This window comes from Gorilla gorilla, chromosome 4 (assembly GCF_029281585.2).
Source record: "Gorilla gorilla gorilla isolate KB3781 chromosome 4, NHGRI_mGorGor1-v2.1_pri, whole genome shotgun sequence".
NCBI lineage: Eukaryota > Metazoa > Chordata > Mammalia > Primates > Hominidae > Gorilla > Gorilla gorilla.
In genome coordinates, this window is record NC_073228.2 from 132,337,738 (window position 1) to 132,360,248 (window position 22,511).

Here is a 22,511-nt window from a genome sequence, read left to right on the forward strand (position 1 = left end):
GAAGAATCAAATAGACACAATAAAAAATGATAAAGGGGACATCACCACTGACCCCACAGAAATACAAACTACCATCAGAGAATACTATAAACACCCCACATAAATAAACTAGAAATCTAGTAGAAATGGATAAATTCCTGGACACATACACCCTACCAAGGCTAAACCAGGAACAAGTTGAACCCCTAAATAGACCACTAACAAGCTCTGAAATTGAGGCAGTAATTAATAGCCTACCAACCAAAAAAACCTCAGGACCAGACGGAGTCACAGATGAATTCTACAAGAAACACAAAGAGGAGCTGGTTCCATTCCTTCTGGAAACTATTTCAAACAATTGAAAAGAAGGGACTCCTCCCTAACTCATTTTATGAAGCCAGAATCATCCTGATATCAAAACCTGGCAGAGACACAACAACAACAAAAAAAACTTGCTAAAACAACAACAACAAATTGTGAAAATCTTCAATAAAATACTGGCAAACTGAATCCAGCAGCACATCAAAAAACTTATCCACCACCATCAAGTCAGCTTCGTCCCCAGGATGCAAGGCTGGTTCAATTGTTCAACATACACAAATCAATAAACGTAATCCATCACATAAACAGAACCAAAGACAAAAACCACATGATTATCTCAATAGATGCAGAAAAGACTTTCTATAAAATTCAACATCCCTTCATGTTAAAAACTCTCAGTAAACCAGGTATTGATGGAACATATCTCAAAATAATAAGAGCTATTTATGGCAAACCCACAGCCAATATCATAGTGAATAGGCAAAAGCTGGAAGCATTCCCTTTGAAAAAAGGCACAAGACAAGGATCCCCTCTCTCACCACTCCTATTCAACATAGTATTGGAAGTTCTGACCAGGGCAATCAGGCAAGAGAAAGAAATAAAGGGTATTTAAATAGGAAGAGAGGAAGTCAAATTGTATCTGTTTGCAGATGACATGATTGTATATTTAGAAAACCGCATCGTCTCAGCCCAAAATCTCCTGAAGCTGATAAGCAATTTCAGCAGTCTCAGGATACAAAATCGGTGTGCAAAAATCATAAGCATTCCTATGCACCAATAATAGACAAACAGAGAGTCAAATCATGAGTGAACTCCCATCAATAATAGACAAACAGAGAGTCAAATCATGAGTGAATTCCCATTCACAATTGCTACAAAGAGAATAAAATACCTAGGAATACAACTTACGAGCGATGTGAACTGCCTCTTAAAGAAGAACTACAAAACACTGCTCAAGGAAATAAGAGAGGACACAAACAATGGAAAAACATTCAGTCCTCATGCATAGGAAGAATCAATACCGTGAAAATGGCCATACTATCCAAAGTAATTTATAGATTCAATGCTATTCCCACTGAACTGCCATTGACATTCTTCACAGAATTAGAAAAAAACCATTTTAAATTTCATATGGAGTCAAAGAAGGCCCTGTATAGCCAAGACAATCCTAAGCAAAAAGAACAAAGCTGGATGCATCACGCTACCTGACTTCAAACTATACTACAAGGCTACAGTAACCAAAACAGCATGGTACTGGAACCAAAACAGACATACAGACCAATGGAGCAGAACAGAGACCTCAGAAATAACACCACACATCTAGAACCATCTGATCTTCAACAAACCTGGCAAAAACAAGCAATGGGGAAAGGATCTCCTAATTAGTAAATGGTGCTGGGAAAACTGGCTAGCCATATGCAGAAAATTGAAACTGGACCCCTTCCTTACACCTTATACAAAAATCAAGATGGATTAAATACTTAAATGTAAAATCCAAAACCATAATAACCCTAGAAGAAAACCTAAGTAATACCATTCAGGACATAGGCATGGGGAGAGACTTCATGACAAAAATGCCAAAAGCAATTGCAACAAAAGCCAAAATTGACAAATGTGATTGAATTAAACTAAAGAGCTTCTGCACAGCAAAAGTAACTATCATCAGAGTGAACAGGAAACCTACAGAATGGGAGAAAATTTTTGCAATCTACCCATCTAACAAAGGTCTAATATCCAGAATTTATAAGGAACTTAAACATATTTATGAGAAAAAGACAAACAACCCCATCAAAAAGTGGGCAAAGGATATGAACAGACACTTCTCAAAAGAAGGCATTTATGTGGCCAACAAACATATAAAAAAAGCTCATCATCACTGATCATCAGATAAATGCAAATCAAAACCACAATGAGATACCATCTCACACCATTCAGAATGGTGATTATTAAGAAGTCTGGAAACGAGATGCTGGCGAGGCTGTGGAGAAATAAGAATGCTTTTACACTGTTGGTGGAAATATAAATTAGTTCAACCATTGTGGAAGACAGTATGGCGATTCCTCAAGGGTCTAGAACCAGAAATACCATTTGACCCAGCAATCCCATTAGTGGGTGTACACCCAATGAATTATAAATCACTGTACTATAAAGACACATACACACATATGTTTATTGCAGCAGTATTTACAATAGCAAAGACATGGAACCAACCCAAATGGCCATGAATGATAAGACTGGATAAAGAAAATGTGGTACATATACACCATGGAATACTATGCAACCATAAAAGGGAATGAGATCATGTCCTTTGCTGGGACATGGATGAAGCTGGAAGCCATCATCCTCTGCACACTAACACAGGAACAGAAAACCAAACACCACATGTTCTCACTCATAAGTGAGAGTTGAACATTGAAAACACGTGGACACAGATAGGGGAATAACACACACCAGGGCCTGTTGGGGGGTGGGGGGAGGGAACTTAGAGGACGGGTCAATAGGTGCGGCAAACCACCACAGTACACATATACTCCTGTAACAAACCTGCACATTCCGCACATGTATTCGTTTTTTTTTATAAGAAATAAAGCAAAATAAATAGATAAAATAAAGTTCCTGATTTTCTCACAGCTTAATTCTTTAAGTATTATCTTAATTTCCTGTTGTCCCTCGTTTTCCACAACTACTCTGTTTATTACAAGGGCATGTTTCATTCACAACTAATTTCATCAGCTACAGGATATCATTATCTTTCAAACTTCAAAAGAACCATGATTTAGAGCTAGTGTTAAGCTATTTACAGTTATCATCCACATAGTTGAAATTTATTTTTAACTCTGTAACACTTCTCAATCATCGTATAAAAAAGATCACTGTTTTTTTAATGACATATATGCACCATGTTTTAATGTATTATTTTTTCATGCCCCATCTCTTCCAAATTAATTTGGGATAAGTATTCAGGAAACAGTCTAGGAATTTAAAGGAAAAAAATGAAATCACAGTAAGATGTCTTAAAATAGCCTGAACTATGGATTAGTATTTAATTGAGAACTTTCTGACTATGCCACGATTTTGAAATAAAGCAGAGCTTTTCAACGTGCTTTTCCAGACATTTTAATCATGTGGCAAATTTCATTTTGTTCCCGTTACTGTGTTAATCCCTCAGATTTTTAGGCAAATGGAGCCTGAAACTTATCTTTGCTGCATAAACAAAATCAAATAAGTAATCCTTCAGACATTACTAAACCCTAAAGGACATTCAGAAAGTTTGAGATCAGATGACACATTTTTTATAATTGTGTTTGGGAAAAAAACTAGGCCTCTGACAAAGTATGAAAGTAAAAAAGCGTAAGTATAAATACAGAACATGAGGAAAGTCGATAATTTGGAATGTTTTGGTTGAAGTTAAAGGCTTTTCTTAACCTGAACTGTTTCTTTCTCTGAAATAGTGGGTTTTGGAAGTATTTCAATCTTAATGTCATTTATTAATTCAAAAGGTATTTGCTGAGCTTCTACTGTATATTAGGCACTGTTCTAGATGTCTGAGACATCAGTGAATAAGTGAAAAAGATTTCTGCAGTCATAGAGCTTACATTCTAGTCAAAAGAGAATTAAAAACAACAAAGAAATGAAGTTAGTATGTTAGAAGGTAATAAAGGGTACCGAATAAACAAAAAGTAGTACTATAGTAAATCCAGTCATTATTAAACTAGTAAATCAATATAGTAGAGTATTTTATTTTTAATAATAATCTATATCCACTATATAAATTACATGGTAATCTATATACTAAGATGTAGTAAAGACCATATGGAGCACAGTAAAGACAGACACAATATAACATAGAATATCTTCCTATAGAAGAAACTGTTGCACCACCAGGAACTCTATATAATCAGACTAATATTCATACCAAAACATACAGAATTTTACTATCCATAGTGAACAACAGATTAAAAATGGCATTTGACTCAGTCTTCATCATTAAGGCCTGAGCTGTGTTCATCACTGAAAAGAACTATTCTAAGTCCACAGCTCACATATGTGAGCTTTCATATGTGATTAAATATAAAGTTGGTAAATGTTTTAGTTATATAGTCATCCCCTTGGTATCTCCGTAGTTCAGATTCAAAATGATTTTAGAAATAGACCATTTTAAAAATATACCTTTTATAAAACTACAACACTAACAAAAATCTGTGGATGCTGCTGTCAGGGACACATTTACAAAATTATGCAGAACACTCACATTTTATTATTCAATGAACTAAAGTTATGTATGCGCTCCCCAAACTATAATTCTCATTTGAGATTTAGGACACTGACCAGGCTTTCTACAATATAAGATTTACACAGGCCCAATAGATAACATCTTCACTTGTGACACAGCTTACTAACATCAATTTGAAAGACTTTGGATCTAACTTTCTGCATGTTTTAATTATAGAAAATAACCCTAACTCTCAAAGTCTCAAATATGAATAATATTATTTATGTGAATAATACAAAAATCATTTCTGTTTTCCTGTGATCTTACTGCTATGCAATATGAAGGCAACTGCCATTTAAGAAGTCATTAGAGAGACCATTTCCGAGCTCTAAAAACGGATTTAAGACATTTGATATCAGAGAAGTTACTAGAAAAAGGTAAGAATTGCGGCAGCTGAAAATTAATTAAAATAATTAATCAGTAAATAGGTAACAATTTTTGGCTACTTGGATTGTAGTCTACTATGGTAGCATCCTCAGGGCCCTGATCTGGCCCTAATATAGAAATCAGTGTCATGAATGTAGTTAGGGAGTGTCAAAACCCAGAGATCATGACCAACCCAGGTTACAAAGTCTGTAATAACTGCAATCATAGATAGAGTTCACATTTTGTCTTTGAAGACACTATTAATAATGATAGAGGGCCAATATTAGGTGGCTTTCTTCTCCTTGTTACTTGGGTTCAGGTTCTCATAACTTGAATGAGATAAAGAGAGAAAAAATAGGTTTTTCCTGGGTATTTGCATGTGTATAGTTCAGGGAGGAGTCATGCCATCTAGATAAAAATAGAGTGGTTCATCCTTTGATTGTATTAAATATTTTACACTGTATTTTTACATTTCCCCCAATTCTTCATCTCTTTCTCTTCTCCATTAATGTCAACAGTTGAAACAATTATTCATTAGGTGGCTAAAAGATAAACCTTCTCTGGTCAGGGTTGTTAACGAGGCCACTCTTGGAAATCAGTATTCTGTTAAAAGCTACCATCCAGTGCCAGATTCTCCAACTCCAACAAAAAGAGTAGTGGCAGGTCTGTGATGGTGTGCACAGGCAGACAGCTGACTCACCTTGGCAAGCTCCAGTGCGGATGTTGGGGATGAAACCCCGTCGGCAGGGCTGAGGCTGGGCTGGACACATCTCACAGGGATGGCCCCACGCCCGTCCAATGGTGGCACAGCACAGAGTCTTCGTGCAGACAATGCCTGTCAGCTGCCCTTGGCACATCTGGTTGTTGACCTGAGTGAAACACGGGCCTGTCCTGTAATCTGGAATGTGGGAGAAGAAAGAAAGACAGGTTTTATGATCATATACTAATCTTATACCAGTGCCTCCAAATGCATAAAACAGAGACTATTTCTTCTGACCAAAGTGTCCAAAGACAGAAGGCTAGAGAGTTTCATGTTAAAAATTCATAATTTTCCATTCATGAGAAGTACCTTAAGAGACTTCAATGTATTCCACACTAGACACTGTAAATGGGTGGCTCAGGGCTGTGTCTGGGATACAGATGTGCCTTCTTGGCCTGAATAATGCTTTTACAGAATTTAAATTAGTAGCCAACATTGTAAACTTGGGAAATTCCACATGAAATTTGTATTTCTGGCTTCTCTTGAAAAATTGGAAATTCTGGTCATGCTAGACCTGCCATGTCACACAGCACTGGTGGGATGAAGTGTGTTTTCTCCAGGACACCACTAAGTCCCAGCTGGGTACATTCACTGATGTTCCCTTCCTGGGCCCTGAAGGCATCAGCATTAATGACTCCTCTTTACTTAGCAGAGATTTTCTTTTCTGACTAGGTGAACAAGAGTTTAGAAAATTAAAACGAATCAATAAAGATATGCTCCTTCCATATCACACATACATTTGGGCAATCTAAACTGCCTATAAATATTCAGTTCTAACAATCCGATTTCTGTTTCTGTGTCAGTCAGTTTAGTTCTATGGGTAGCCTAGTTAGGAAGATCTCATTAATAAGGCACATAGTCATGAATTCCTTACACGTAAGTTAGTATTATATGATCGCTCCTCTCCAGCAGGTGACTGTACATTGTCCAGCTCTGTTACGGTGATAACAAAAGCCTTAGTAAATGTATGGCATGTGTGATACATAGGCAAATTCTTCTATGAATATTAAGTACAGTCCATTTAGATCCCCGCCTCTCAAGGTTTCTATGGACCAGCAGCATCAGCATCACTTTGGGGCTGGGTAGAAATGCAGACTCAAGCCCTACCCTGACCCACTAACCCAGGTTCTGCATTTTTTAACAAGACAGGGCATTAATATGCGCCTTGGAGTTTCAGAAGGGCTGATATAGACTGCAGGCAGTTTGAAAGTTAGCCCTGGGTATTTCTACTCTATCCTGCTTTCTTCTGTGATTTACTTTCAGTGAAACTTTTGGATGATCGGTGAAACAGAACTGAATCATGAACTAAATAAGTTTTAATTTCAGCTTTGTTGTTGTTGCTGTTTTGAGAGATACAAGAAATCAGAGAAAGGTCAGTTTTCTGAGGATTCACCAATTCAATTATTCTCACTTGCTATAAAATACAACAGAAATACATGAAAAAGTTGTGTGTTTTTCCTTACACACAGGGATTATGTCAATACAGTTTATTAATTCTTGGGAATACAAAATACCACTCAGGTTTCTTGATAAGGTCTAACATAAATGATATTATTCTACTCCAAGGGGAAAGCTACACAGATTTAATTCATAGTTTTATGAGAACAAAACTACCTGACATTTAAAGGAGGAAGAGTCAATAATGTTGGTATAATTTTTATGAAAAACTGTTTCTAGGAAAATCAAACTTGGATATAATTTAACATTCAAAATGCTAAGCTAGGAAGCCTTAGATATCATATACATGCTGCAGTACAATAACAAAAACCTTAAAACCACATAAAACTTCAATTTGCTTTAAAGAAGAATGAGGCTGTCTCCAATAGAAGCAAAGAACACTTTAGAAGTTCAATATAAAGAAACAAAATCGAGACTAGGTAATTTCTTGGCAAGCCATTTTAACATTGTTCCTCTGCAGCTGAACTTCAACAAAAATAGCTCATTTTAATCCCTTGCATAAGAACAACAGATGTGCTGGCTGCAAGTCTCGTTTTTGAAAAAGATCTTTGGAGTATACGTGAAGATATGTCAACCTTATAAACAAACACACTTCCTATACTGCAAATTGTCAGGTTGAAAACTTTTAAAATCTATCCTATTGTCCTTCAGACATAAATATTTTGTCATTTTAAATAAACATTAAATTCCTAATTATAAGTTATATCAAGTTCTGAATACGTGGGGAAAAGTCTATTTTTTTGCAAAAAAAATATAAAAACACATATTGTTTTTAGGTCAATGTGTGAATACCCATGTTCACATTCTATGCACTTTTAGGATTCCCAGAATGAAATCTGCACAGTCTCCCTCATAACCAAATTCATAAATAAACCAACTTGACAGTAGATTCATTCCTTCTTCTAACTACACCTTAAACTTATGTCCTCTTAGTACCGTCTCTGTGGAGAAGGGGAATATCTGGACAAGGACAGCTGTTTGTCCTCTGCAAATGACCTTTCTTGTTGAAGTCACTAATTAAGGCAACCTTCCACTTGGCAGGAATAGAGTTGACCATTTCTTATTTGTTTTGCTTACATTTTACTCCTTACAAAATATGCTGAACCTATGTTTGTATATGATGACAATTTGCTTTCTGGTTGGTAACTAAATACTTTAAAATTTAAACTTACAATCTTATCTACTAATTCAAGAATTGCTACCATGTAAAATAAGAACAAATACTAGATATTGTAAAAGAATTTAAATTTCCTGATAGGGTTAAAACATCCTGTCCCAGACTCTACCTGCAGTTTAATTATGGACAAAAGAGTCCTTAAAATACCTTAATTAATTGTGATTGGCCATGCATTCTCTTCCTAAAAGTTGCACTGTGGGAAAAATACTGAGGTATACCATGCTAACCATTCATAGTCACAAGGATACTTGCAGTGTGTTAACTAAGTGTAAAAGGGGAAAATTGCTTATCACTTAGTATGTTGGAACTAATGACCTATAAACAGTTATGTTACACATTATGACGTGGCCAAGAAAATTTTGTTAAAAATTAGGCTGTGAAACACAAATATTGCTAGTTTGATTTTCTAATATCTAAGTGCAACATGGCATGTTAATTCACTTATGCAATTTCCCTTTTTATTCACATTAAAAAATTAGTGCAGTTAGCAAGCTCATCAAAAACTTTGGCTGCTAATTGTTTTGTTGTTTCAAATAACTATAGGAAGGTGTAATTTACGTACCATAATCCGCCTGTTTTAAGTGTAAAATTCAATGGTTTTTAGTAAATTTATTGAATTATGCAACCATCACCACAATCCAGTTTTAGAACATTTTCATCACCCAAAAAGAACTTGTGTCCATTCCCTGTCCCAGCCTCAGTCAGCCACTAATCTAGTTTCTGTGACTATAAATTTGATTTCTCTGGACAATTAATATAAGTGAAATCATATAACGCGTGGTCTTTTTTTGTCTTGCTTCTTTCACCTAGCATAATGTTCATCAGGACCATACAGTAGCATGGATCAACACTTCATTTCTTCTAATTGCTGAATAAATTTCCATTGTATGGCTGTACCACATCTGTTAACCAGTCTGTGGCCATCTGGGTTGTTTTTACTTTTGAGATATTATAAACAATGCTGCAGTGAACATCTGCATGAAGGTCTTTGTGTGGATATATGTTTTTATTTCTCTTGGTAGTTATTTAAGAGTGGAGCTACTTATTTGACAAATATACATTTAACTTTCTAAGAAACTGTTATTTGACAAATATACATTTAACTTTCTACGAAACTGCCAAATTATTTTCCAGAATAGCTGCACCATTTTATATTCTCCTCAGCAATGTATGAGGGTTCTAGTTCTTCCACATCTTTGTTAATATTTGCTGTTTTCTACAATTTTTATTATAACCTGTGTTCACATTTTACATTAAATAAACACATTTGCTTGGGAATTTTGCTGTAATTTCGCAAGTCCTTTTTACACAATTAGAGATGATAAATCATGCTAGAAAACCAAAGTTGAGCATTATTGTTTATAGAAAATACAAGTTTAGAAAATTAAACATTCTTAAAATAAAATATAATACACTTGCTAAAATCCAAACCATACAGAAAAAATAAAATGCCCTTTTCATAACATGTTGAGATTTGTGATACTTTTTTCTAAATAAAAACACAATTAATCATCTCTTACATTTACCTTTTTGAATTATTTATATACCGTGTTCTGAACCTGGAGTGTTCTCTTAATTGTATAACTTGGAAATTAAGTCTACAACTGAGTTTACTGAGTGACTAGTATATACTAGATATTGTTCTGGGCTCTGGAGATATAACAGTGAGGGGAAAAAAGTGAATAAGAAAGAGAGGAGGAAGGAGACATACAGAAGAAAGTGAGGGAAGAGAGCACCAATGTCTTTGACCTTTTAGAGTTAATTTACAGTTTGTTGGGGGAAACAGAAAAGGCCAACGGGGCATAAAGTCCAAAGGCCCTATGAAGGGGTGGAAGCAAGGTGCACCTAGGGTAGTGTGTGGCTCATGTAAGAGAGGAGATTGGTGAAGGATGAGGCTGGAGAGGAGACCAAGACCATCCTGGCTAACAGGTGAAATCCCGTCTCTACTAAAAATAAAAAAAAAATTAGCTGGGTGTGGTGGTGGGTGCCTGTAGTCCCAGCTACTCGGGAGGCTGAGGCAGGAGAATGGTGTGAACCCGGGAGGCAGAGCTTGCAGTGAGCCAAGATCGCACCACTGTGCTCCAGCCTGGGTGAGACAGCAAGACTCCGTCTCAAAAAAAAAAAAAAAAAAAATCAGTGGAGAGACTTCTTTCTGGCATGGAATGACAAGCTTATATTTGTATTCTAAAGTGTTAAGAGTAGATGCTAGGAAATCTTTTAGAAATCTCATTATCAAGACACAAGATACAGTGGAACCAGAAATTGTACAGGTGAACAGAGCTTGGAATAAAAGTTCCTGAATTCAAAAAATGAACGGGTGAATGTGTTAATGTGGAAGATGAGTAAGCAAGAGATACCAAAAGTAGGATCAGGATTTTAGTTCACTTATGAGGATGGCTGATGGTGTCATTTCCTGATATACTGGTAATAGAAGACAATCAGGATTTTAGGTTCATTTTTCAACATGTTACACTGAGGTGCCTTTAGATACCCAACAGGAGACGTCCAGTGCATTACAGAATTTAGAATATATGGATTGAAGATGCACACTAATGAGTCATGTGAGTTGGGTAGTTTTCAAAGCAATAGGTGTGGATAAAATTCCTTGGAGTGAGAGAATATAGTTAAAAGAGAAACGAGTCTAGGATACAGCCCTGAGGAATTTCAGCATTTGATGGTGGGCTGGAAGGGAATGAGTCTGCTGAGGAAACAGGAAATGGATAGCCAGAGAGATGGGAGAGCAACAGGAGATTGTACTCCCACAGGACAAAGGAAGCACATGCTGTAGAAAGGATGCTCAACAGTACTGAATGCTGCTGAGCAGCCAAATAGCAGGAGGCTGGTTCCATGCATCTGCAGGTGATTGGTGATCTTAGCAAGAGATCTGGTGAAGTGATGGAAGTTGCAGCCACGATGGAGAGAGTTAAGGAACTGGCCGGAGATGAGGAAATAAGACAATGAGTACAACCAGACAACCTTTGGAGAAGTTTCCTCAAGGTAAAGACAAAAGAGTCTGGTAGGGGGTTTGGGGTTAAGAAAGAAGGTTTTTATTGTGACTTTTTCCAGCAACTCTAGGCAGCTGAGCTCATTCAGAGATTAGGGTTCATCCAGGGTTTTGCTTTCATCTGTCAGATGTGGGGAAAAAAACAGAATGGCAAGGAAGCTCAGGGTAGAATGTTAGCATATTTTGAAATTACAGACCATGGAATTTATGCTGGACAAGACGGGAAGTAAGAAAAGGACTGCTAGATTAAGAAATGAAAGAAAGCAGTGAGATCAATGGACTAGATGTCCCCATGAGGCCCTACTTGAGATGGGAAACAGCCAGAGGGACAACAATACACCAGCTGCCCATGTGGCTATAATATCATTTATGTGACTGTCAGTGGAATGCAGTTACAGTGTACAACTGCATAGATTGTGCCCTGCATAACTTAGAAGCTTCCCACATACTTTAATGTAAACGTCATTCCCTGGAGTTGTGCAATGGAAGGACAATGTTAGAGACCTTCTATGCTGTAACTGCAAGTCAGATAACGCCATAAGGTATCACTATCACTTTGGTACAGAAAAGAATTACCTGATCTTGGAAAGTACATTTAAAAATGTAGGATTTCCTATCAACTTACATGGTCTTTCAACTTAGGCAAGAAGGTATTTATGTTCTCAGTAACTAATAAAGTGATCATCTTCTATGGGAGTTACAGACATAAACATGTAAAATAAAGAATTGTGCAATATGTGTAACTTAATCTAAGGATCCTGGCTAGGTGACTAATTCCTTCGAGTAATGGAGTTTTTGACACAACAATTCTGTCCTTATTATAAATGAGGTTCCATGTATTTCAATTATGAGGTTATAACTGAGAATCTAAAATCTCTAATCACAGATATAAACACAGCAAGCAAAGAAGGCAGTACCCAAAATTATATGGGATAATAAAAACATTTCCTTCATTTCAGTAAGATTTGCCTTGGATGTCTGCAGCTCCAGACTTCATGCTGGGTCTAAATCTTTAGATCAAATAAACTCAAATAACTGATATAATTGCCTTCCTTGAGATTAAGCATCTTTCAATCTTAGAAATTTTAGAATTAAGTACATAAATGTTTAAGAGAATCAAAGCCATTAAATTAATATTTTTATTTTAAGAAATATGTGCAAATATTATGTACCTGTAATGCCTGAAAACATTTGGCCTATTCCATGAAACTGGCCTTAAAAAAAAAACAAAAAAAAAAACCTCTTTTTAATGCATGAGAGACTGCCTTTTAACCACAATTTTAAATTTTAACCACAATTTTAAATAAATTATTGAGTAACTTATTTAGAGTTATGATGATTGTCATTATGCTTATATATAGACTTGGATCATTTAAGCTTCAGGTCTTATAAAATTATAAGTTTGAGTATTTATACACGTAGTTTTTAATTTATTAGCTTTTAGGAGTTGAGTACTTTTTAAGGTGCACGACTGAAGTACCTAAGAAAGCACTTTAAAAAGATATCTGATGTATTTAATAAACAAAACAGTTCAAAAGGCATGGAGTTATTTCATAAACTAGGTATGAAAATAGAAACAAATATTATTTAAAATCTCTTAAAGCGACTACTAAAATCTGTTAAGACTATAGGCACTTGAAGAGATATTTATCTACCCATGTTCACAGCAGCACTATTTGCAATAACAAAAGATGGAATCAACTGAAGCGTCCACTGACAGATGAATAGATAACAAAATACGGTATATACATACCAAAAACTATTATTCAGCCTTAGAAAGGAAGAAAATTCTGACACATGTTGCAACATGGATGAACTTTGTGCATATTGTGCTGAGTGAAATAAGCCAGTCACAAAAGGGGAAATACTGTATGATTTCACTTACACAAGGTATCCAGAGTAGTCAAATTCATAAAGACAGAAAGTAGAATGGTGGTTGGCAGGGGTTTGGGGTGGGAGGAAAATGAGGGCTTACTGTTTGTTTAACGGGTAAGGAGATTTCTGGTTTACAAGATAAAAAGACTTCTGTGGATGGATGAGGGCAATGGGTGCACAACAATGTGAATGTACTTCATGCCCCTGAACTTAAAAATGATTACTACAGGCTGGGCGCGGTGGCTCACACTTGTAATCTCAGCACTTCAGGAGGTCGAGGCAGGCAGATCACCTGAGGTTGGGAGTTTGAGACCTGCCTGACCAACATGGAGAAACCCCATCTCTACTAAAAATACGAAATTAGATAGGCATGGTGGCACATGCCCATAATCCCAGCTACTCGGGAGGCTGAGGCAGGAGAATCGCTAGAACCCGGGAGGGGGAGGTTGCAGTGAGCTGAGATCGCGCCATTGCACTCCAGCCTGGGCAACAAGAGCAAAACTCTGTCTCAGAAAAAAAAAAAAAAATGATTAACACAGCAAATTTTATGCAATGTGTGTTTCACGACAATTTTAAAAATAAATATTTAAAAAGCTCCGGGAGTAAGTAGACTTTTGAAATTATATTTAAATAAAGCAAGCTTGAATATTTAACACAAAAATAAACTGAGTATTTTTTGAATGCAGAGTCACCATGGAGGGCATGGAAATATTCACGTGCGACACTGACCACGCCCCTCGTGATGGATATTTATATTGTTTTCAACTGATTTCAAGTGCACACAGTGCTAAATAGGCACTCTTCAACATACTTACTGACTATACTTTGGCAAGTTTTTCTGTAATCTAATTCCTGGCACTGGAACTGCTGGGTCAAGTGTCCAGCTTGAAAAATACTGCAGAACTGCTCTCTAAATAGGTGGCACCAATTTACACTGTCATCAGTAGTGCCCAAGAAGTCTGTACCCTCACACTCTCTCCAATGCAGAGTAGAGGCAAAGAGTTTAATTTTTATTCATTTAATGGGTAAAAACAATATCTCCTTGTTGAATTTTGACAGCAACTCATTTTCCCCATTCTTGAAAACTAGAAAAATTAACAATGTGGTACATATTACTTTGTAGTGGCCCTTTTAATATATCTTTTTATCCTAAGTACTAAAAATATTTTTGCCATTTTTACAAATAAAAGTCACAGATTAAGTAATACATGGTGAATCACAGAGCTAAAGACAAGTGAAAGTGAGATTCAACTTTGAGATCCATTTCACTCCAAGTGCTTGTGTGCTTTTACCCCTACACTATGTTCCTTCACCCCAACACATGGGTTTTCTACATTCTCAGCTTTTGGTAACTTTGCCTTCACCACGCTAATGAGTACTGTCACAACCCCACAGATGCCTCCTCCTGCCTCCTATGTATAATTTCCTAAATCCCAATTACCGTGCCCAGGTTTGCTTTTCTTCTGGTTTCTCCCAAAGATGAGTCTCCATCTAGCCGTGTTACACCAGGGAGAAATTATCTCTGTGCATTGAGAGAAACATTAAAGACTTTCGTTTCTGCAAATAAATGAGTAATTACTTTAATTACCAGAGTTGCCTTGCATTTTATTTCAACCTAATACCATCATGTAATATTTCAGTGGAATGTGGGCTTGGCCAAAGGACTGCTTTCACCTTTCTCTGCAGTCTTTCAAAGCACAAGGCTACTGCTGACATCAAAGGGCATTTTAAGAATGAAGAGGCCGTAACGATAATTAGGTGCTGGCCAATGATGCAAACAAAATTGCTATCTTTGATGTCACGTTTCATACGGGTGAAGGCCATCAAAGATGTGGTCCTCAAATTCACAGCCTATAACCCTAAAAGTGCACTCTCCCAAGAGCAAAACCAATTAACTTACTTTAAGGACAACAAAAATTGCTGAAGATTAAAAACTAATAAGATTAGTTAAGCAGAAGGATATCGTCACTTTTAAAGAAGAAAGTTAAAGAGATGAAAATATTTTGACATGAGTTAATAAGGGGGCCAGAGATATAAATGATTAACACAAAAGATGGATCATAAGCAAGTCAAATTTAAAAGTACCACATTTTATAGTATCTTAGAAAAATCTGTACTATCGTTAAGTAGGCCTGAATATATTTCAGGAAAAAGTGACACGTACTCAGAAAACATTTATCCATTATCAATAAAGTCAGAAATAGAACCAATAGAAACAAGGTGCTTAAACAGATCTAATATATCTTTGGTCCAAAAATACTATGGTCACAAGACTGGATTATGGTGGCTGCCATGAAAATGTTACACACACTTTGCTGACAGAGCCCATGGATTCCATGTAGTATTTTCCTACTGAAATTTCTGCCCAAATCAATGCCTCCTGAGTGATGTAAGCAGCCAAATACATGCTACTGAGTCAATCAAACTTAGTAAATGACACCTTTCCGAGGAAACTAATGTGTAATGGGAAAACAAAAACCTCTCTCTATGATTCTGTCCTGGCATGTAACTTCCAATACAACATCTAAGCAACTGTGCTGAGATTCTCCTGGTAAGCCAGCAAATGCCATGTGATTCATTACTGGGGTTGTCGTTACTTGAAAATTCTAGGGAAATGCTGAAAAGTTAGAAAACCATTAGACCGTAGGACATTCTAAGAGGACATAGGTAGCATCTATCAATAAATCCATTTGAAATGCACAGGGGAAGCTCTTTCCCAGTTATTTGCTGCATGAGGAACAGTGATAATCAAGTGACCCTACTGGCACTGATGGCCCAGTGGTGGTGGTGGTAGTGGTCTGTAATGAGGTGAACCATTCCTGGCTCCTGGAATTAGAACCTTATACCATGTCTGTCTCTTATACATTAGCACCAGGAGAGGCGCAAGAGCAAAGACATCCCCCGGTCTCATCTCAACAGAAGGGTCCTAGTACTGTGTTACCTGCTTTGCAAAATAAAAATGACCTTATTTTATACAGCCTGAAAATGTGTTATTGTCAGGGAAACCCATATAACTTACTAGTATTGGTAGTGAGAAAATTCACGTCACAGACAAAAATTAAAAGACTAAAGTCTCTCTTTAGTTCAGGAGAGTGAATCCTTTCAATATTTAACTCGACAGAAGTGCAAAAAAAGGGATGGTCACTGCTTCAAGCTAAATTAGTTGTCTGGAAGTCAGTGAGAATAAATAGGACACAACATAGAGCCTAGAAACTGGAATATAAGTAATATGAATTCCAAACTAAGATTAAAAAAACAAATACAGAAGTAATAAAGATGTAATTGGAAAAAATATCCTAAGTTTAAATGAAAAATAACTTCACACTTTCAAGTTAGAATGGCTCATGGCATCCTAGACAGAAATAATGATAATAAAAAAGATATACTCAACGAAAAAGCTTCATGAGATCTCTGAATTTCTGAACTCTGAAAATAAAAGAAAAAGAGAAAAATCCTTCCATTTCCAGAAAGAACAGTCTACCTACAAAGGAGATTAAATAGGCTAGCATTCGTTTTCTCCTGTGTTTCCTGAGAGTTAAAGTACGGTGAAATAGCATTCACAGGCTACACTTCTGAGAAAGGATTCTTGAAACAAAAGAGCCATGTGATAAGATAAAACTTAATAATAGCCTGAAATGATAACAACAAGAACTGAGAGATAGCAAAAGTATCTGCCATATGAAGACTCGCTAGTAAATTCTTCCTATAATCTCAATTTGGGAGCAGGATGAGTGAATAAGTAAAATGTCTTGGGGTGACATTTTGTACAATTTAGACATTATGCAAAAGTTGTGACAGAGGTACAGGTGTTTCAAAATAATGGTGAAAGATAAGAAGGTGACCATTAGTTCAATGAAGGACACATAATTTCTTAATTAAAGAAAGGTGATGAAAGTAGATAACTGAAGTATAACTGATTAAACCAAAATGATAATAAAAATGACAAAAGGAAAACCACAAAATATAATGCTTTATATACTTAAAATGATAGGAATAACATATACTGAAATCACAATAAATATGAATAAGCTTAGATTTTAATCAAACAATGAAGTCATCAATAGATCTGACTAAAATAACAAAACTCAGCCCTATCCTGTCTATATTAAAACCATCAAAATAAAATGAGTGGAAAATAAACAGAAGGGCAAAGAAAAACCAAAGAAAATACAAAAGAAAGTAGAAGTAGTAATAATCAATATCAGAATGGAATTCCAAAAGGTAATTCCAAAAGTATTAAACTGAGTCAAAAAAAGAGTATTATAAGGATTAAAACTAAAATCCATTAAGAGGATATAAGATTTATCTAACTAAAAAATATAGTGAAATAAAAAGAGCAAAAACTTTTAGAAATACAAGTCGAATTTGACAGAGCAAGTAGACAAAAATAAATAAATAAGAACATAATCAAAAAGCGTGTCTTAATGGACAGGTTTACAGCTTTGTACCATATAAACAGAGAATGTATATTCTACTTCTGTTTTCATGGAACCTTCAGCTTCGCAGGGGATCAAGTCCTTAGTCACAGCACACCATTATTACAATGAGATTCAATAGCTCTGTGAGGTTTCTACAGAAGATTTTGTCTTCCACAGTGTGAAAGTGGGAAACTTTCCACAGTCTATGCATAGAAAGCTTTTAACTAATGTGATTGATGACTTATCACCAGAAAAGAACACCCTGTGGTCTCTTTTCAAAAAGCATCAATAACAGCTTTTTAACTGCAGAATCTGTGGCATGAAATTGACAATTTTAGCAGTTTTAAAATCTTACACTAATGTGGGTTTTTTAAAATCATGTATAGCTGTGTGATCCAAAACAGTAGCCACTAGCCACATGTGGTTTTCTAAATTTAAACTTAAAATTTAAATTCCATAAAGTAAACATTCAGTTTCCCAGTCGCACTAGCCACATGTCAAGTGCTCAAGGGCCACATGTGGTTAGTGGCTACTGCCCTGGACGGCACAAAGAGCATTTCCATCATCCCAGAAAGTTCTTTCAATGCATATTGGAGTAGTTGTCTCCCAGTACCACAGAGAAATGGGGAATATCACAGCATTTGGTGTAGAGGTAATGATTCTTTAAGGAGTTATGTTTGAAACTGGGTAGATTCTGATATAAACTGCAATAAAATTCAAAGGCATTCTGGAATTATGGCTAGCACCATAAAACACTTAAAAGTTTTAGAGACAAGAATCTGCTATAATGACTTCTTTTAATATTATTATTTGTTATATATATATATATATATATATATAACACAACTACACAACCATGAAGTTTGCATAGTACTTTATATCCATCATTTTACTTAATCTGTACAATAACCGTATTTGGTCAGCATGAATAGCTTTCCTCCACAAATGATGACGGTAGGCTTAGACAGGTTAAATAAAATTGTTCAAAGTCACACTGATGATGCATAACAGACCCCGAGTCTGAAGTACAAGTGTATCTGACACCAAAATCCATGCTCTTAACCATCTCACTCTGCCATCTCCCAGTGGCACTGATCATCATGGTGCGAGGGGGCTGGGGGGAGTTTATCCATGTTTGATCAATAGTGCTTGCACTGAATGAAATGCCCTTTTCTGTACTAATGTATCCCTTCCCTTGTTTTAAGACTGTAACCGTTTTATTCAGTTGATAAATTAGCCTGGTTTATTCAATGCTTCACTGGCCACTTTGATATAACCTCTAAATAGAACCACGACATCTCAGATTGCTGAATGTTTTCCTCGATTCAGACTTTTCACTTCTTGTGTGCAAGTACTTCTCACCTATGGAAATTCTCTTTCAGTAGGTACTCCACGGCATTACAGCCCAAGCCACTTCAAATCTTATCGGCATTTAGCTTCTCTTCTCTGAGTGGATGAACTATGAGTAAGTATTCCTGCAATGCTGAGGGAGGTTGCAGTGGTGCTGTTGGACTTCAGACAATACTGGCCGAGTGTCTAAGAAGGCAGACACACACTACCTACGGAAGGTAAACTCTAATTGTTCAAAAAAGTTCCAATATAATCTGCAGTGCTGGGTAGGCATTGGGCTTTGCTGTCAGCTTTTTAAAAGTCATCCAGCTCACCCTAGATGAGGCATGTATAAAAGCATTTTCAGAAATGTATTGTTATTTTTTTCTTTTAGTAACCTTTAAACATGAACCATCTTAGAAACTGTTTGATCTGATTATGTGATTAACAGATGAGGAAATAAAATCCAGAAAGTTTCAGCAACTGGCCCCAAGTCAAAACGAGTTGACATAACTGCTTAGGGCTCTTGACTAATTCTCCTGTAGCACACAACATAAAATGGTAATTAAATGCCTACAACTGATGAATCTGATATGTCAAGGTCTTTTCAGGACAAAATGCACCTGCTGAGTTTAGATCCAGAAATATGGTCTAACTCAGTATTTCCCAAAATGTGGTCAATGGACTATCAGTTCCACAGAACACTAGGAGAACTATGCCAAAACAGGATTCTGTGGTCAAATATATTACAAGTTGAAAAAAGACAGAATTGGGTGAAACTACATGACTTTCAGGGGCCCTTAATGTACTCTTGTGCATTCTTAACTGCCAAGAGGAGGCTATAGTAGGCAGCCTTCAAAATTTATTTGCTCATAAAATAGTTTTATTCGATAGCATTCCTGAAGACAAGTGTGGGATGCAACACACTTTGGCAAACACTTATCTAACTTTATCAGTATATGGGGTCCCTTGTCATTATCCTCAAACATGGCTGCCTGAAATAGATTTAATAAAACAATATATTTTGTGTAACTGGCTTTCTTCCAGATGACATCACTACTACCATAAGTACCTTGGAGAACTTTAGAATCTTGTGACATGACCGTAGCACTCAAACTTTCTTAGCAATTGCCAAACTATTGCTTAAATGGATAATAGTATTGAAACTATTTGTACGCAATTACAGTCCCAAAGTTCCTTTGTTTTTCTGCATTGTTCTTCTTTATACCAAAGGTCACATAGAACCTAAAATCTCACGTCTTATAAGTGGTGATAAAAAGCATGCGGTCTTATATTCCTGTGTAGGCCTTTATCAGCAATGCAGGGTAGAGCAAATAGTGACACATGTATGCATATACATATGTATATACACACATATATGTACGTATATAGTAATATTATATCACTACTCTAAATACATTACATATTTTTACTTTTTTAATCATCATGACACTATGAAATAAGTACTATCCTTATGCCCACTTTAGAGATGAGGAAACTCAAGCACAGTGAGATAAGGTAACTTGCCTAAGACTACAAATCTAATAAATGGCTGAACCAGGTGAAAAGACATGATAAAGATTCACATAAATTTCTTCTTAAAAGCTACTAATGGTCTAGACCTGGTGGCTCATGTCTGTAATCCCAGTGCTTTGGGATGCTGCAACAGGGGGATAGCCTCAGGCAAGGAGTTCAAAGTCAACCTGGGCAACACGGCAAGACTCCATCTCTACAAAATATTGAAAAATTAACTGGGCATGGTAGAATGTGCCTGTCATCCCAATTACTTAGGAAGCTGAAGTGAGAGGATTGCTTGAGGCGAGAAGTTCAAGGCTGCAGTGAGCTATGTTCATGCCACTGCATTCTAGCCTGGGCAACAGAACAAGACCTTGTCTCAATCTCTCTCTCTCTCTCTCTCTCTCTCTATATATATATATATGTATACACACACACACACACACACACACATATTCTATGTATATATAATATATATATTCTCTATATATAATGCATATATTCTCTCCATATATATAATATATATATCCTCTCTATATACATATATAATACATAGTATACATAGAATATATATATTATATATTTTATGTATATAATAATGAGGTGAAGCATCTATGTTTACTCCACATGGTATTAAAACTTTCAAGCAGTTTATCTTCTATCTAGGAATCTCAACAGGTAAGGTGTCATATTTTGTGTCTCTGCCATTATAGACATATGCACTTAGCACAGTGACTAAAAGCACAGGGCTGCAGTCAGACAGCTCTGGATTCACAACCAGAATTCTAGCTTCACCAGCTACATGCCTATGGTCTTGAATAGGCTAAGTCAGTTTCCTCATTTGTAATATGGATATAACAGGGGAGCTTTACTTATAGTGTATGATGTAGATGTGTGAATATCATGAGATAAAACTCTCAAGTAATGAGCACAATGACTGGCTTTTACAAAAATTAGCTGGGCATGAGGGCGGGTGTGTGTAATTCCAGCTACTCGGGAGGCTGAGGTGGGAGAATGGCTTGAACCCGGGAGGCAGAGGTTGCAGTGAGCCAAGATTGTGCCATTGCAGTGAGCCAAGATTGTCGCCAGCCTGGGCGACAGAGCGAGACTCCTTCTCAAATAAATAAATAAATAAATAAATCCTCAGCACCGGTTAGCTGTGATTATTGTGGCCATTAATAAACTAACATTTTGAAGAACTCTCTGGTTTTCCAAAACACTTTCCTATGCGTTATCTCATTATGTCATGACAGTGATATTGCAAGACTAAAGATGAGAGAGGCAGAAAAGTCTACATAAACCTCACTGTGGCTTTGATCCTCATAATTATATATGGATAAAACTTTCTTGGATATGAAAGCTGCAAGAAACCACTTAAATGGATAGCAGGATCCTTCCAAGAAGTAATATACTTCCTCACGGAGTTATTTTCTCTATTATTCAAGCTCCCTATTTCCCAAAGATCTGTTTGGAATCAAAGCCAGGTTTCACAGCCTGAAAATTAATACTGTGCAGCCAGAAATAAATTATTTAGCAAAGAGAAATACCAGACCCACATAATTTTTACTCAGGGAAAAAAAAAATTCCTTTTTACCTCACCAGGAAGTACAATGGACAAATACAAAAGCATAGCGTTTATCCAGTTCTGTGGTCTGTAAAAGACCCCTTTTGATTCATGACTGTTAGCCTTTATTCCAGCAGTACTGTTCTGACCTGGCAACAAAAGTGTTGTCATCAATTTCTGACCAGCCGTGATATTATCTGTTTTTCAGATTATCTACCTGCAGCCTCTAACTTTTTGCCAGGAGACTATGCCTCATGCCACTGAGAGGAGGCCCAGGTAGGAAGGGATTATGGCACAGAGTGCAAGTTTGTCAGTATGTGAGCTTATGGGAGAGGCTCTGAATGCCTAATGATAAACATCAAAAGAAACCCCAGTTGAGTGTCCACATGTTTCCAAACTTCGCTAACATTCCAGATACAGAAAAACATCCTGATGCTCAACTAAAATTTTAAATTTCCAACCAGATGTTTGC

General features: G+C 36.4%; 1 protein-coding gene across 1 annotated transcript in view; it reads right to left on the reverse strand.

Annotated features, from left to right (window-relative positions):
• FBN2 (fibrillin 2) overlaps positions 1-22,511 on the reverse strand; it is a 277,129-nt gene that overhangs the window by 197,831 nt on the left and 56,787 nt on the right. Inside the window, exon 6 of the mRNA XM_031011267.3 lies at positions 5,640-5,837. Within this exon, the coding sequence (XP_030867127.2) occupies positions 5,640-5,837 (198 nt within the window). The remainder of the gene's footprint in view (positions 1-5,639; positions 5,838-22,511) is intronic.